General features: G+C 42.5%; 1 protein-coding gene across 3 annotated transcripts in view; it reads left to right on the forward strand.

Annotated features, from left to right (window-relative positions):
• Nucleotides 1-18500, forward strand: part of LOC128342511 (rho GTPase-activating protein 7-like) — a 131698-nt gene that overhangs the window by 89752 nt on the left and 23446 nt on the right. For 2 of the 3 annotated variants that reach the window (XM_053289855.1, XM_053289854.1), the window contains 4 exons: nt 10760-10831; nt 11967-12048; nt 14855-14918; nt 16434-17809. In XM_053289855.1, coding sequence (XP_053145830.1) covers nt 10760-10831; nt 11967-12048; nt 14855-14918; nt 16434-17809 — 1594 coding nt within the window. Of the gene's footprint in view, nt 1-3945; nt 4220-10759; nt 10832-11966; nt 12049-14854; nt 14919-16433; nt 17810-18500 lie in introns of those variants that run through there. The other variant, XM_053289856.1, reaches the window with a different exon arrangement.

The raw sequence follows: 18500 nt of genomic DNA on the forward strand, positions 1-18500 counted from the left end.
TATTGGAGCAAAGTTACCCTGGAGTATATTTTGCTGAGATTTTTCAAGTTCCAAACCCAGTGCTTTATGAGCAACACCATGCCAGAACAGAACTGCATATATTCCTGGATCTGAATATGAACAAAGCCTCCATCATGTATCCACTTGTTTCTGTTGTGGAGTGGTGCTGGTTGGAGTAACACCGAGGGGAAAGCATTCCTTCTCATTCCCAGCCTTTTAGTATTTTGAAACCAGCAGATCCCCACCTTCACCATGTTAGGTTTTCTGTATGTTAGCAGGAAATGATGGTGAGAAATGTAAATGTTTTTAAAATCTTTTTACAAGAAAAGATGGCTTTGCTGGTGCATTTGTTGTGTTCTTTCTGGAGGACGTAGTTGAGATGCCAGGGAGGGAACTTGGAACCTAGATGCTCTTCCCATAGTGGCTCCGTCGCCTAACAGGAATATCTTACAGTGCTCACTCATGTAGTCCCATGTAGTCTCCCATTCATATGCAACCAGGGAAGACCCTGCTTAGCTAAGGGTACAAGTCATGCTACTATAAGACCAGATCTTGAGGTCATGCCTCAAGGCAAGCGATGTTTTGTAAACATGTGAAGTATCCTTATTCTTGCTGAGACCACAGCAGATCTTCCTATCTGGATCTTTGTTGTATGAACTGCTTTCTCATGCCCAAAGTAAGTATAAACCTGCTGAAGGGTGTCTGTGTGCTCTTAAATCTGCTCATTGATATATGAAGTTAGGTTTTTCAAATAGAGCTCAGGTCATTGGCAGGCTAACTGCATCTCACAAAGGACTTTGTGGCAATTATCAACTGGTGTAGATAGAATCACTTGGAGAACTGCCAAATAGTTATAATAGCAGGCACAGTTTTTCAGTTTTAATCCATACACTAGTAATAGAATTTTGGCCAAGGATAAGGAAAGAAACTTCCATTCTGTTGTGTCAGTAAGTGCTATATTCCTCAAGATCTTTAAAGGTAACTTTATTTCAGATGTAGACCAAATCAGCTAAACATTTTTGTCACATTTTTGTAATATTGATATACTTGTCATGTCTGGTTAATTAAAACTTTTCTTAATCAACTCTGCAGTCTTAGTAACAAGACAGGAATATCAAGCCCTCAAAGAACTGTACATATGTACATTGTACAGCATTCATTCTGCTCAACACCTTGCTCATGAAGATTGACTTGTGAGCTAACCCAGATATTCGATACTCTTTGAAATTCAAGTTATGATCTGGGGTGTCATTTCAAAAGAGATGAGTAGAGTTTTGTGTGTGAGTGAGAGAGATTCACTGTCTCAGGTTTTAGTGGTCCATTCTCAAGTAGACTAAAGATTAAATTGTAAAAAGGTTATAAGAGCATTTCATACAGTTACTTTTATATACTTTATAATAACTCTAACAATACTACTAATAAAAACCACTCAGTCTCCTCTTTCTCAGGCAAGGAGATTTGTATCTATAGACTTGCATACTTAACATTACTGGTTTACTGGGTGACCTTGGGCTGGCCAATGTTTCCCTCAGCCTCACTTACCTCACTTACCTCATAGGATTCTTAGGATAAAAGTGGGGAAGATTTATGTATAACACCTGGAGCTCCTTGGAGAAAAAGCAGAATATAAATGTGGTTAGTAGTAACTTTTCAAGCAGGGGCACTACTAGATACTTAAAAGATCCAAGTATTTGACCCATTTTGATAACTATACTGAATCATTTCTTAGCCTTCAAGAATATTTGGTTATTTCTTATTTTAAAAAAAATACAATACTTATCTCCAGACCTTTTTATTGCATAAATTAAAAGGAAAAAACTGCAACAAAGAACATACATTTCAATGTACATATGTCAGCTTCTGTGTCCCACTGTTTAAAATCCACACACCATAGTGTGTACAGAGAACACATAAAATCCACAGTGGGAAATAGAACACTGAAGCTGACGTATGTATGTTGAAATTTATGTTCTTTGTTGCAGTTTTTTCTTGTAATATACACAGTAAAAAGGTTTGGAGAGAAGTATTGTTGCAGATCTATTATACGTATTGTGTCACCAGTATATCAACTAATAATTTGTAAAAAAAAAACAACACATCTGGTAATCATTTTGAGGTTATTAAATGTGAAATAAGAATGGGGTCATACTAATGTGTGCCCATGCTGATGTCACTGAAAGATGTCCCAGTACTCTCTTGACATCACTTGATTGCACGCAGCGACAGCATCCTGAGATGGGGTGGGTACACTCTCTGTGCAATCTGATCCTTATCACATGTGCTCTAAGCATCTTGTCTCTAAATGCCTCTAAATACCAGTTGAGCAAGGAGAGAGGGCATGTCCTCACCTCTTGCCTGTAGGCTTCCCAGAAGCATCTGGTGGGCCACCTTGTGAAACAGGATGCTGGACTAGATGGGCCACCTTGTGAAACAGGATGCTGGACTAGATGGGCCTTGGGCCTGATCCAGCTGGAAGTGTTATGTGCTTAACTGGCCCCACAATTCTCAGAATCATAATAAAATTATGTTACATCCGTGCTCTCTAATTCAGGCTGCAGTAAGGTGTTAATAGGGTTTGTCCATTTTTATTTTTTAGATGGAAGAGTTATTAAATATGGTGTTCTAATTGTGTGCTTCAGTCACTGAAAGGACTGAGAGTAGGAAATGAAATCTCATGCACAAAGATTCCAGTTAAGTCAATGGAAATATTGTCCAAGTCTTTATTTATTAAGCATAACAAAGGAAATGTGCTTAGCTGGGTGAAGTGGTCTTTAGGCAACAAAAACAAGCTGTGGTGATCTGTCACTTGATAACTTCCTAATTCAATTTACATGTGCTGTTCATGGGACAAGTGTATCTGTTTCCAGATTTCTAAATTTACAGAGCACTTTGCGAATTAGTGATAGTTCTGAAATAACTAGTGCCTTTTAGAGAAACTGAGCAATCTCTCTTGGAGAGTTCAGAAAACTGGTGAAGTAATCTGTGGGTGAAGGTTTAGATAGTGATCTTACATATGAAGGTACCTTATACAGAGGAAAGCCATCCTGGTTTAGAATGCGCCGTCCATGGTTTCAGCCAGAGGTCTTTCCCAGCCCTGCTACTTGCGAGATGCAGAGATGAAGGATTGAACTAAATGATTAAAAGCCTCTTTAGCCATTAGGTATATAGGTGTGCACTTCCAAAACATAATGTGTGGATGTGATCTGTGTAATTTGTAAATGTGCTGTGGGGAGAGCGGTCTGTGACTCCCTGCTGACTGTAGATGGTGGCAAACTTGGTTACATAATGCATGAAAAAATACTGGGCCGAAGAATTGTACCATGCAACCACCTACCTAGTTTAATAGATGTGCAACAAGACTCTCTTGTACCATTACAGAGGATGGTGATAAAGATTTATTTCAGTGAAAATATGTTCAGGATGAGGGTGTTGATGTGAGCTCTGCTATTATTTCTGTTTCAAAAACCTAGCGTGTGGGACACAGCTTGCCCATCCAGAAATGCACTCTCCCCCACCCCCATTTCCCCCCTAATGCTGCCACTGGTGTGCCTGTGGGTAAAGCAGGAGGTGGCTTTCCTTGAAACCCCAATAGTGGGGAAAGTGTTTGGCTATTTGACTTGAATATCCTTATTTCCTGCACCTGCTGCAATAGAAAGACCCCTTCTTCTTGACCTTTCCGTCCCCCCCACCGCTTTTAAGTGCAGTGGCAAATCCTATCTCTTCCTTTCCCGGCGGCACAGAGAACAAGGCAGAGGACATTCTGCCCAGGCCTTCTCCTTGTCTGCAGTCATCAATCACGGACTCCACAGCAGTGAGTGACTTCCCATGGGGTCACACTGCCCCTCCCTTTCCTGCAGAATAACGACGGGGGAAGTCACCAGGTGCCTGGCAGGCTGGGGAGACAGCTGGCAGCCTGCGGCGGTTTTCCTCCTTCATCAGCGTTCCCAAGTCCACCCAGAAAAAGGCAGCGGGGTGGGTGGAGCCGAGGGAGCGCCTCGCAGGCGCGTCTCATTAGTGTGGCGCGAGCGTTGCGTGGGCAGAGATTAGGCGGGCGCAGCGCGGCGTTCTCCCGGGTTGGAAAGGCGCGCTTGCTACCGCTTGCTCTCCCCTCGGTGCTGCTTCTCGCTCCAGAGGGATGCCGAAAAGACCCTTTGGACAGTGAAGTCTGAGAGCCTCTGCCTCGGGGCAGGGCACCACCACGGCAGGATGATGCTAACGCGTGAGTGTCTGGCTTCAGGTCGCCGGGAGGGCGGGGGGGGGGAGGCGCTGCTGCCAGCTGGCTTCGACGTGCGATTGACGACGACGGGGAGGGGGTCCCTCTGTCGCGTGGTGTCGGGAGAACGCGACTCGCGCGAGTAGCTGGGCTGAGGGAGCACAAACTGGCATGCCGCGATGCTGCGCGCGGCTGTAGGCGTGAGAACTTTCCCAGAAAGCAAGAGGTGGTCGAGTGAGGGAGCCCTGGTGGAGGAATTTGGCTGGCTGGGGAGCAAGGCAGTGAGCCCCCGTCTTCGAGGTGGGGTGGGCATTATTGGACGGCGGCCTGGACAGCTGAGGGAGCACACTCATTTTCCAAAGCTCAATTCTTCAGTCTGTGCTTCCCTATCCACGAACGGGGACCCTCGCGGGGCGCCGGGGGCGTCTGATATCTGAAATGGGAGAACAGTTGCACCTTTGCACCCCAACACGTGCTAGGGAAGGGATTGCCACCCATTCTGCGATATGTGATGTGTGTGTGTCTGCGCAGGAGTGTGTGAGTCTGTGGTGGTGATTAGTCCTTGTTTAAACCTTACTTGGAGACATGGTTCCATTCATACGTCGAATGGGATGCTGTTTGCTGCTTGTGGATGCTTAGGAGCTGCATGCTTGATATGGTTGCTTGTGCTTCCGTTAGGCTTGTGGAGGTGGGGGGATGTTGCTTTTTCTCCAAATAAATCAAGCAAGCATTGCAAGCTGATGGCAACCTGCTTCTACTCAGCTCTGAAGAATTTAGGTCAGTGGTGCAACGTATATGACAGTCTCACTTAAAATCCAGACATTTAAATGGTCCATGGAAGTGATTTAAAACTGTATCTTCGTTGACTCTTGTTTTTAACTCTTCATTGTCTGCTGCATAACATCAGCATTTTCCAAATATTACATTGCTGGAAATACTGTTTGCAGCTTCCAGATGTATCAGGTGTTAATAGTGGTGTTTTAAAGGCTTCTCACCTGGTGGTGTGGTGGCCATATCCTTGGCTGTTTATTTGGTACTCTCTATCCTGAACTCCTTAGTTTGGAACACACATCCCTATTAAAGATACAAGCACTTCCATTAAATGTGCCTTAGAGCACTAGACTTGCTGTAGGGTTTGACAGTACTTATGCTGCCACACTGCTTGGTACAGCTCCATCTGTGAGTTAGCCATGGCATTGTGAACTTCTCCATGCCTTCTGGCAGGCACCACTGAAAACAGTGTGCTAAACCTGATGGACACACTGAGTTGAACTAAACAGGCCCCAATGTTGGTGGAAAAGCACCTCAAAGTCTTATCTCTGTTATCTCCAAATAGGGCAGGGAAAGATCCTCCAGCTGGAGAACACACTATTCGTCTGTGTTGACAGTACCTCGGTGGACCAATAGTCTGACTTGGCATATGGTAGCTTTATATATTGATAGGATAGGACTGTGCAAATGTGTGTGAGAGACAGAAACCACAGAGATACCGCCACCCTGCAGTGAGGGCAATGCGCCATCACATCTGGACGCAAGCATGGGAGAGGGAACACATTCTCTCTGTCTCTCTCTCTTTACTGTCTTGTGAGCTACCACTTGAATTTTGAACATGGTCATGCTCTCTCTTTTTCAGCATAACATCCCATTGTAGTCTTATCAGCCAGATACTTGTTGGCTCTGAGCATAGCTTTAAATGGGCATATTTGGTCATGTGTCATGGTGGGGTTATGTTTGGCTTGCAATATACAAAGGGTTTAAACTTTGTAAATTTGGTAGGTGCATATGTTTTAAAGAAAGTGTGATTGAAAAGTATATGAATAATCTTTCTTTTGAAAAAAAATATACCAAATGCTGCTAGAATATTTATTTCAGTAAGGAACAGATATCCACTTAGGACAATAAAATAGATCTAAGGCATGACCTTATGTTGGCCTCAGCATTGACTCCCAGCTGTAGCCACAGTCAACAATGAGCTATCCCACAGGAGGCTGCACAAAGAATCTGTTGGTGCAGTTAGGAAATGCACATTCCAGGGCCTAGCATCTGGCTGATGAAGCTGCCAAGCAGATCCCATGCATGTCTCTTCTGGTTCTAAAGCAGATGGAGGGTGTTGGGGTAGAACAATAGGGCTAAGATTTCAAGAACAAGAGGAGTAAGAGGCAGAAGTATTAAGTTTAGTTCTGGAATAGCTTGCTTTTCTGTGTCTAAATACAACAAGCACTGCTGAGTAATTTATTATGTTTTGCTGCCATAATATTAATATATCAAGGGGCAAAAAAAGCATACAGGTATTAGAACAGATATAATGGGAGCAAATCTGTTGTAATACTTCTATAGAGCTGATCATATGGATGTCCTGGCCTAATAATATTTAGAATTGGCACTAAATTCCATTACATTTTAATGGAAGTAATATCCATGCAAATGTGTTAAGGATAAACATGAAAGAGGCAAAAGGCAGCATTTATTTATTTAAGATATCTTTAAAAGGTAAAGTGTGCCGTCGAATCGGTGTAGACTCCTGGCGACCACAGAGCGCTCTGGTTGTCTTTGATAGAATACAGGAGGGGTTTACCATTGCCTCCTAGGTTACTCTAAATATTCAAAACAGTATACAATAACAATAGTTAAAATAATAAAATACACACACCATTAGGCAGAACTGGTTAAAACAGCTTTAAGAACATTCACTAATGAGGCAAGCATTCTATTTTTGAATGTGTATTTTGAATCTTAATGACTAAATTTTTGTGACTTGAGAGAGCTGACCAAATCTCAATTGTCCTAGTATTGGAGTCCATTGGAATCTGCAATGGAACTGGCAGTTGTACATCAGATGTGATTATTGTAAAACTCTTGGATAACTGAAGCTTTAGGAATACTTTCAAACCAGGGTGGTGATCTGCATCCAAATCCAATCTGCATTTGAAAATGAGGTATAAGATGTGTTGATGAATGAGGTAGCCAAGTCGTATATCTGACATCCAGTTATTAAAGTTTATATTAGTAGAATCATGCCCAAAAATCTTAATAGAGATTGTTAGGAATGTAATGCTTAGGGTTTATTTAAATGGTTCGTGTCGGTTATTTTTTATGTTGTGTAGTTTTAAAAAATTATTCTTGTATAAGTTAAATATACATTTTAAATTGCTAAACCAAATAATTTTAAACCTTGACTATTGTTTTCAGCTCTGAATCTGTAGTTGCAAGCGTACACACAGCTACAAGAATGGAAGTGACCAATGACATTAAATTTCCATTTTATTGTTTTGTTCTCTCTGGCTTAACTTTTTCCTGTCATACTTCAGTTTTGGATTACAGATTTTGTAGAGAAAAGGATATATTTGCTATCTCTGTCCTGATGCTGAAGAAAATTTAGAACAGTCTTGTTCTCTTGAGCATGGGTTGATCTGACCTGGTAGCATTCTAAGCTTTGGTTGTTTATGATGCTCTATTCTGCAAACACAAAATGAAAAAAGTAGCCAAGATTCATGATGCATGTTTGTATAAATCCTCAAAAAGATCTAGCAGTGACTGTTTAGTAAGGGAGAACAATTCATTTTGAACTGCTGCTTGGTCTTTAATCTTTGCTAGCATAAAGAGGCTAGCAGGAAGTGGAAACTTTCAACTATTCAAATGTTTAGAAAGCCAGGAAATGTGTCGTACATGCAAGGAGAAAGGGGTCATATTGGAGTTGGCTCTGGAATCCCACACCATATGCTAATAATCTCATAAAACATATTGGGATCTGTCATGTTTGTTTGTCTTTTAAAGCAAGTCTTGCTCAGCCAATTCAGGGGGGAAAGAGCCTGATATTGGAATAAACTTTGAAAAACCTGCCTGCTGATGAGCTTCCAAGAATCTCCAGTTTCTGCAAAAGAAGAAGCTTCTCAAATTAGCTCTTAACAAAATAGTAGGACCAAGCATGGTTACCAAGGGACTTCCCCTGTCTGGTAGTGTGTACAAAATGTAATGCTGTGATACTTTCTTGACTGGCTAAGGATGCTTGTACCATGGTGACAAATCCTTGGCTTTTCACCAACTCCATAATGCAGTGCATAGTACAGTGGTGATCTTGGGCTGGGCTTGAGCCGGCTTCTATGTGGTCTGGATCTGCCCCCTACCCCCAGGAAGGGGAGAGATGGCTGGCTGTCCATATTGGGAACACCAAATTTTTGACAGAGAGCCTTGCCTTTTTGTAGTCTGAGTGTTCCATCATTCATTCTTTCGGTAGGCTTGATCTTACGTGAGACATTGCCTGTTTGCATGGCTTTAGTCTTTGGGCTGGATCACTACTTCCAGATCATCTTGTGGTTCTTTATTGAAGATCACGTTATAGCAATAGCAATAGCAACAGCACTTACATTTATATACCGCTCTATAGCCGAAGCTCTCTAAGCGGTTTACAATGATTTTAGCATATTGCCCCCAACATTCTGGGTACTCATTTTACCGACCTCGGAAGGATGGAAGGCTGAGTCAACCTTGAGCCCCTGGTCAGGATCGAACTTGTAACCTTCTGGTTACAGGGCGGCAGTTTTACCACTGCGCCACCAGGGGCTCTGTTGCTTAGTACTTGAATGCTGTTGATCCCTTGCTTTACCATCTCTCTGAAACCATTCCTGCTACTCTTGGCAGCCTTGCGTCCATCTTTATATGTCCACCATTGTTGCTATTATACTGCCCCTTGCTCTTTTCTGACCTCTTTCTGGTTTGACTGTTCCATTTCAGAAGAGCTTGTCTCTGGCAGTGCTTCTGAATGGACTTCAAAGCTGTTGACCTTGTCTTATTTTTGAATGTCTTTCTGAAACAGACCTCTTGACTATAGCCCTTCCTGACTCAGAATATGCTTTATTCCTGCCCCAAGATCTTGCCTTTGCTGTCCCAAACAGTGGTAGGTAGTGGACAAAGGCTGCAAGTGACTTGGCTTGTACAGTAATGAGAGTAGAGAAGTGTCTCAGTAGCTGCCAAGTAACTGCCACACGGTTCCTAAACCCCCCCCCCATACTTCACTCCCTAGAGAAAAGCACCACCAGCTTTGAGGGCAATTGGGCAAGCAACTGCCATGTATTCTAGTAGTGTCAGATTGTATACCTAAGAGCCTACATTGCCATTTTAGAAATTCCATTGTTCAGCAACTGTTTACAAAGCTTCATGCCCTGAACTGGACACAGTGGCTTACATACCATGCAGGAAACCACTGATCTAAGTGAAAGGCACTTGTGCTGCTTCCAAGCCGCTTCACAGCATACCACTGCTGTTTGTAGCTGGTAGAGTGGTGGGGCTGCTCCGTGGCTACTAAGGAGTGTGCCATAGCACTTGCGATGGCACACTCCTTAGTAGCCATGGAGCAGCCCCGCTTTCATAAACAGCGCTGGTAAGCTGTAGAGTGTCTCAGAAGTGGCACATGTGCCTCTCACTTATATTGGCAGTTTCCTGCATGGGATGTGGGCCAGTATTCCATATGGGATCTGTGTTCCTTCTTCACAAGGGACACAGTAACTTTCAATATTTGTTCACATTGGAGGCTGCTGGCCTATGCTCTTCCAGAAATATATTAAACTTGTTTACATTTTTAAGGCATCTGGTGAATGTTCTGTAGTTCTGCAAAGTTCTCCTTTTTTCCTCGTTCCTGTGAGAATGTTGTAGTGTCAGCCACAGAATTCTTATTAATTGCCACAAACTGAGTAGTTAGTTCCTGACATCTGTTTAATTGAGCCAAATGCTGGGTGTCATAGATTGGTAAACTGTGAAACACACATAAAATACACTAGGAATAGCTATGGCATCATGTCAAACTGTTGCTTTCTGAAAAGATTGTAGGATACCTATCAGAACATTAGTGTGACTAATTCAGAATACAGAGCAACAGACATTTCCTGGCACAGTTGTGGTATTTAACTTTTTCTTCTCCACATAATATTTTAGATTCAGATAGTATTTGCTTTTGCTTTTGAAATTTATCCTGATATACAAATGATATCAGGATATAAGAGAGGAGAACTGGTCTTGTGGTAGCAAGAATGACTTGTCCCCTTAGTTAAGAAGGGTCTGCCCTGGTTGCATATTAATGGGAGACGATGTGTGAGCACTGAAAGATATTCCCCTTAGGGGTGAAGCCGCTCTAGGAAGAGCATCTAGGTTCCAAGTTCACTCCCTTGCATCTCCAAGATATGGCTGAGAGAGATTCCTGCCAGCAATTTTGGAGAAGCCGCTGCCAGTCTTACTGAGCTAGATGGACCTGACTCAGTATATGGCAGCCTACTATGTTCCTAAACGATGCTCCAAAGCTGACATTCTCTGGAGACTTACATAAGTCAAGCTCTAATACTATGAGTGTCACCTGCAATTGTGGGGAAAATGCATCAGATGTATACTTAAATGCTCAATGTTTGTGTTTGTATGAGGAGTAAAATTTTATTTATATGTAGGGTACAAACTTTTCCAGAGAATAAGTGGGTTGATTTAGAGCTATTGGCATGACTTGTTGGAGTTTCTTACTTAGTATTGAAAATCAGTATTTTAGATTTTTTTTTTTTCTTGCAGAAATTGAAGCCAAAGAAGCCTGTGACTGGCTGAAGGCAGCTGGTTTTCCCCAGTATGCTCAGATGTTTGAAGGTACTGGCACTCTCATAATATCCTGATGAACCGAATAATGGAAGTGTGTTCAAAAACAAGTTCCTTGAATTTGTGACAACTATAGCATAAATGCTTGTGGCTGTCCATAACAGAGCTAACAAGATTATTTTGCCAGTGGTACCAAAACTGGACAATAACTTTCAGTACTGTCTATCTGTTAGAATGATCAGCTAATAATATCCTAAGTGAAACTGCATATTCCTCTGGATGTTCCAGTGTCGATGTATACAAATAGTCAAGCCCTTAATGAACTTACATTGATTGATCAATGTAAGTTCATTCAGGGCTTGACTATTTGTATACATCGGCACTGGAACATCCAGAGGAATATGCAGTTTCACTTAGGATATTATTAGTTGATCAGTCTAACAGATAGACAGTACTGAAAGTTATTGTCCAGTTTTGGTACCACTGGCAAAATAATCTTGTTCCTATATGCAATTGCAATTTAAAAAAAAAAAGAGGACAGAATTGCCTCTTTCCTGTTGGTACCTAGAGAAATGCTTTGTGGCTTCCAGTGGTTGATATAAAATGTAGCCATGAGGATGAGAATAGTCCCAACAATCCCAGTCTGCCAACATGAAGAGTACTGTGGGCTAGCTTACTTTGTGTTTTTGTTAGGTTTATATAAGACAGAGTTGTTGGTTGTGTGTCACAAACTAAATCATCTTGTATGAAGTCTTGTCTGACAAACAGGGCAAGCGTAGGTATGTTTCAAAATTTGGCAGGTTTCAGCTTGATTGTGACTGCTTTGTAGAAATTGTGTTGAAACAAAGACTAGGTTTGCCCCCCTCCCCATTCCCACCACCTTTTGCTAAGCAATTGCCAAATTGAACCATTCCTGCTTTGACAAACAGCTAGACAGGGAAGACTCTTGCATTTCTTGGCTCCCATTTTCCATCTTCTCTCTTGACTGGACAGGTCCAGTCACACTTGGACTTGGTGTGCTAGCCTACAAAAGGATGAGGTTTAGAATTCTCACTCGTCCTCAGGGACATACCTTTGGAAGCTGTAGTTGGCTTCAGGGGGAATGGGAGAGTGCTTCATTAGTATGGATGCTGGCCTCTGTATGTTTCAAAAACTAACACTTACTGTTCTGAACTTGTGTTTACAGATATGCAGTTCCCTGTTGATATAAAAACTGTGAGAAAAGATCATGAGTTTTTAGATCAAGATGCAATAGAATCCCTGTACAGGTAAATGTAATCAATTTTCCTTCAGCCCAGAAACAGATTTCTAGGACAGAGATCCTGAGGTTTGTGAAAGCACTTTATGAAGTCAATAGAACTGTGTGAAGCATTTATTTTGCCCCACCCCCAGATATGTATATGATGGGATGAGTATATTGTTATACTTAGAAGTATTATATATCCGTACATAGGTACTCACATATCTTTAAAACCGTTTTGTCCAGAATGCTAAGGAATTGATACATTCCGTCTAAGCATTCATCTCAAGTTTGCTCATGTTTTCAACTTATATGTATATACTTCAGCAGTCCCCATGATCCTTGCTGATATTAATTGGAGACGTGGTTGAGAGAGGATAATATGAGGATACAGCAATTCCTGAAATCCCATATGTCCATATATACATGTACTTTGGGTCATACACATTTTCTATTCTGTTCCATTGTAGACACCTGTGAGTTTAAGAAAGATCATGTGGGAAGAACTCAGTGGTGCTACCAAAAGAAGACACTAGACTTCAGTCATGTTTACAGGATGATATGGAATATCCTACAATGGATTGGAATATCCAGTGTATTCCCTCAGGTTTCCAACTTTGGGATGGCCATGTACAAGTATTTATCACAGCATCTAGAATTGCAGGCCTGGAGCACTCTTGCAGGCCAGGAGCTCTCTTGCTGATTGTATGGCAAAGAGACCTCAGGCCCTTTCTCTTCCACTGCCTTCTAATTTGCACCTGGTAACCATCATTCATGCCTTAGTAACCTTTGAGCCAAACTTCATGCATCTGTTCTGGATGACTGGGGAAGAAATGACAGCCTACCTCCTGCTCCTGTTGGGAATGAGTCACTGTTGTACTTCTTCTCTAGCATCTGTGCTGGATTTTCTGCTGATTCCTAAGCTTATGTCCAGGTGCCATGCATGACTTAGAAGTCCTTTCAAAAGTTCAAGTTCAACATAGCTAAAAGAACATACTCTCTCAGGTTTACCAAGAACACCTTCAGGAATCAATTCTGTCTTTCAGGCACAGTTTAGTTTGTTGTGGATGAGGAATGGGAGTTTTGAGATTTTAAACTGGAAGAGGTTGGAGTTTACATTTTCTTAGGTTGCTTTAGCTTTGCTTAACATCTTAGCAGGATATTTTATCTAAACTTCTTGTTGCCAAACCAAAGCCTTTAAGATGGGACAGGTAACAAATTCCAAATTAGGCAGTGGACCAACTTTTTCTTCACTCCTAACAGTTTTTCCCTACTAACATCCTTATTTTTATGTTATTCTCTACTCCAACTCAATTTTTCCAAGTATTCAGAAAGCTACAATGATTAACAAAGCACAATTTGTAAAATTAGGCACTAGAATTCTTTTGAAGAGTGCTTTGGTAAGATGCTGGAGGCACTAAAGAGCTTGACATTTTGCCAGAGCAGCTGTAGTAATATAGATACAGTTTATACCATGTGTTTAGCTAACAGCACCTCTCCCAGTATTATGGCATCCCTACCTATACATGCCTTACACCGGGGAGTGCCAGGGTAATTGCTTAATTGCAAACAAATTAAAGAATAACATTTTTCTAAGATGCTTAATTCTTCAAGAGATCATATGTAGCCCTCACTAACACATTTGACCTTTTAAACTAACTGCTCAAATTAAAAAGAGTGCCTCTTCAGATAGTTGACTCTAAAATGGTAAAATTCACATTTATTTATTTTTTTGAGGGTTTTACTGAGTGCTAAACCTGTCCTTGAACAAAAAATGGAAAGATAAGGCAGTGCAAAGTGTTCATCGGTGGATAGCAACAGTCTGAAATTTAGTCATTATGGAAAAAACACGCAACTCAAATTTTCCCTGGAAAGACACAGGGTGTGCCTTGGTTGCCCTTTATTTGCTTCATGGCCAAGATGTCATCAGATTACTTAAAATAATGAACAATATGATCGTACCCCTGTATTACAGTTCCATAATGTTTTTCCTTGTACCCAACATGGAATGAATTGTGTTATTTTGCCCACATTGGAGCCATTCACACGACTGGGTGGGTAGGGGGAAGCCTGCACAAAACCTACCTCCCCCTGCCCCCAGATGAGCCATGGAATGGTGCTGGTAGTGCAAATGGTGCTCCCATATGATCCACTGCTGCACCCAGCCTCCGGCTGTCCCACAATGCTATACATGCTGAGTGTGGTGCATTGGAAGATTCCACAGGAGATGGGTGCTCTAGGCACTGGTCTCTGTCTCCTCAGGCTAAACATAGCCTGAGGAGGGGGCATGATTCTGGAGCCTGGATTAACGGCGCGCTTGCCCAATCTTGTCAGTTCTCATGCACAACCTAACCAAGACTTAGCTTCCCTAGCCCTGGTTAGGCTGCACATGGGAACAGTCACATTACACTTTCTTTCTTATGTTATTAAAATACATTTTGGAAAGGGTTGAATACAGTATATTTTCTAGTAATGTCCACAAATATATTTTGGCTTGTGCAATATAGAAGGTGTTGTATACTTGTAGTTAATTGAGTGTTTCCAGTCTATACCTCTCTGTCAAAATTCCAGGAGCACTGCCAGGCACTTGTTTCAGTGTAGTCGTCTGTGCATTATGAAGGCACATGTTTGTGACTGTTTCCCTTTGTATAGTTTAAGAACATTAATAGGTAAACATAATCTGTGGAAACGGTCCTTGGTGGTTGGCTAAGAAAAGTACAACTTATGTAAGATGGTTGAAATTAATTTTGTGCAAGAACTTCAGTGGATTGAGTGCTATTGTGAAAGGATAGAAATTTGGTTAAAAGTCTTAATTCTTATCTCCCTGTCTCTAGGCGGTTAAATACACTGAATAAGTGTGCAGCAATGAAAGTGGAAATAAGTCGACAAACAAAGCGGGTATGTCTCTGTGTGTGTGTTTTAACAGCATAGATGATTGCATAAAGTCACACATTTTACATGTGTGAGCCCCTGGTGGGCGCAGTGGTAAAACTGCCGCCCTGTAACCAGAAGGTTACAAGTTCGATCCTGACCAGGGGCTCAAGGTTGACTCAGCCTTCCATCCTTCCGAGGTCGGTAAAATGAGTACCCAGAATGTTGGGGGCAATATGCTAAAATCATTGTAAACCGCTTAGAGAGCTTCGGCTATAGAGCGGTATATAAATGTAAGTGCTATTGCTGCTATTGCTATGTAACGATATGATTAATTAAAACATGTCTGTCTTCTGTTCCATGTTAGTTGTTCAAGGTTGTCACTAGAAATATCCCATTCCTAAAACCCATCATTCATGAATAGCTCCCATTGAAATCAAGTGGACTTGCTTGCTGTGACTAAGATCCAAAGAGGTGGTGTGCAAATGTTTGCATTGTGCTTCTGCATAATGTTCATTCCATCAGTCTTTCACACCTCATGGAATGCTCTGGAGCAGGGGTGGGCAACCTTGGCTCTCCGGCTGTTGTTGAACTGAAATTCACACAATTCCCAGCCACAATTTATTTTGGCTGAGGATGATGGGGTTGTAATTCAACTAGTGCATATCTGGGGAGTGGAAAGCAGCCGCTTTAAGGGGAAGAAAGCAGGTCCGAAGTGCCCCCCGTTGCTCCTCCACTGTTCCAATGCGGCACAGTCAGTATTAAAAGCCATGCCGTGAAGTTGTGGTGCTGCTCCCAGCAGCCAGCATGTGGCATCAGGGTGCAAATGGCGTCTGCTCATGCGCGGATGCCATTTGCATGCCAACATAGCCGCGCGGCTCAGCTTTTAATGCCGCGGTGGGGAGTGGCAGAAAAGCAAGAGAGGGGCAGGTAAGACCAGTCTTCCTCCTTGTAAAGCTACTGCTCAACCCCTGCTGTAATGATTCGGCTGGGACAGCTTAAATAGTTTTGGCATCTCTGTAACGAGGCACCAAAATGCTTTGTGCGCATCCCTAAATTCAACGAGAGCTGGAGAGCCAAGGTTGCCTACCCCTGTCCTGGACGATCATTTGACCTTTGAAGTTCTTTTGATGAGGCATTGCGGGGAGACTGCATCAGGAAAGAGGGATCTATATTGGTTCATCTGGTGGTGGTCTAGGATAGGGGCTTCTCAGTTGTCGCCCCTAGGTTGTGGAACACACTCCCCATGGATATAAGAGGATTATCTTTCTTGGAGGCCTTCAGGAGAGCCTTATACCCATCATTTTAGCCTGGCTTTTAATATCTTAATTTCAATTTTAATCTGGTTTAAATGTTTTTAAATTTAATTTTAATGTAAACTGTCCTGAGCCACTTTAGGAAGGACTAAAGGAAGGAATAAATTGAATGAATAGATGAATGAACAAACAAAATAAACAATGTTTTGCAGCAAGTAAAAAGGTCAACATAAGCCAATATTGTGATTATGTATCTGCTATCTTAAATAACTTTATTTGCCTTAAGAGTGATGAATCTGAAGAAGATGAGCCTTGTGCAATAAGTAACAAATGGACTTATGAAAAAAGTGCCCAGAGATGGTCTCCTCTGGAGAGCTTAGATGGCCCTGGTGCACCAGTTCCTGATGGTCTGAGACTTAAGAGCAGTGGCAGTGGGGACATAGTCTTTTCTGATAATGGAGAAAGAAATGACGAGTCTTCAGTTCACAGCACTAGCAGTGGGGACAGTGATTTAATCAGCTTTCCAAAGACTTTTGAGGATGTTGAGACAAGCAGGAGCTCTTCAACATGTTCCTCCCACAAACTAGCATCTTCTGACTCTACCTTCAGTTGCTCTCCTTCTCCTAGTGACACCCTGAACGCAACTCGTGAGGACAAGCTCTTGGATAAACCATTGCATAAAAAGGGAAGATGTTTCCTGAAAAAAATGGAGAAACTACGCATAAGAAGCAGCAGTTCGAAGAGGGAAGCGCATTCAAAGGCTAAACCCACGATCAGCGAGCCTGTCCTTTTAGAGGGGCTAAATGAAGAAAAGATGAGAACCCTCAATTGTGTGAATATTTGTGATGTGACTGAGGGTCAGGGGATGCAGCCCTGTTCTTATTCACCACAGACCTGCAGTAGCGGCAGCCAGTCTGAAAACAGTAGCACTGTGAGCACCCCAAGCCCTGTTATTAAAGTAAGGAGGCACAGTAAAAGAGACATTTGTGCTGAAAACTTTGATTCCAGAAAGCTGTCATTGTGGAATGATTTTTCAGAGCATAACTTCAAAAATGAAATGCATTTGCATGAGAACAAAGTATTTCAAGTGCCACAAGGCCATAAGCCTGGGACTTTCCCCAAAGCACTCACCTATAGCCTCTTATCTCCCATAGACAACACATCAGTGAACTGGAGGACTGGGAGTTTCCATGGGTGCCGGAGGAACAGGGTTCAGACAGCGCCTCAGGAGACTGAAATGCTGCCTGGCTCTCTTTCATTGGTGGACAACAGACTGAGTGTTTATGACAATGTGCCTGGCATTCCTGTTCATCTGAACAAAATGGACGCTTCAGAGCTTGACGATGATGACGTTTTTACAGAACTAGACAGTGTTATGGAACATGTTAATGGGCTAAGGAAACTAGTCAGTCAGTGGACAGAGAAATTCTTTGATGATGGAGACTCGGACTCTGCCAGTCATTCCAATTGCTCCACTTCTCCATGCCCATCTTCCCCGAAGGAGATTCATCTTGAGATTAAAAAACATTCAGAGGGGAGACTAAAAGAATTGCCAGTTACAGATGGTGAAGAAGACTGCAGGCATGTTGATGAACATGGTCTCACAGAGTTGGCGTATGTAAGGCAATCAGTGATGAGACTGACACCGGCACATTCCCTCAGGTCAGCTGCAGCTACATATTTTGAATTAAATTTAAAGTGTAAATATATTTTTAAATATATCTGGGATTTTTTTCTTAAGCTGTTATAGCATAGTGGGTAAAAGTATAGTCTGTAAGTGTGTGAGTCAGGAAGTCTCTCGTTCAAATGTCAGGTCAGTTAATTGGCCTTAGGCAAACCACTATCTTTTCTGTCAGCCTCAACCCACATCTGTAATATCTGGATAATACCAGGAGCAGATTAGGCTTTTTGCTGCCTGTAGGTGGACAAGGATTTGCCGTGCCCACCGCTGCAGCAAGGGTAGGGGTGGAGGGAGAAAGTGCCCCCTTTTCTCCTTAAAAACCTCTGCTGTGCGCAGCGTATAAGGTCAGCAAAGGCTACACAGCGACAGCTGGTGGGAGGGGAAAGTCCCCCCCACTTACCTTTAAAACGCCACGCAGGCAACAGGGCAGCAGTGGCTGCAGCGGGGAGGGTGGTAGTGGGCTGAGGGGAAAGTTATCTTTTAGTAATGCTGCTGTGTGGGCGGTGAGGGCAGCGAGGGAGAGCTCCTTCCATCTCTCATCCCTCCTCTGAAATAACTGCACACCCCATCTGCAGTCCATGATGTGCCTTTCTCCATGTGCGGAGAAAGGCCTATAACAGACTGCAGACAAGCTGTGCAGTCATTTGGGAGGAGGGACGAGAGATGGGAGGA

The sequence above is a fragment of the Hemicordylus capensis genome, chromosome 2 (genome assembly GCF_027244095.1).
Source record: "Hemicordylus capensis ecotype Gifberg chromosome 2, rHemCap1.1.pri, whole genome shotgun sequence".
NCBI lineage: Eukaryota > Metazoa > Chordata > Lepidosauria > Squamata > Cordylidae > Hemicordylus > Hemicordylus capensis.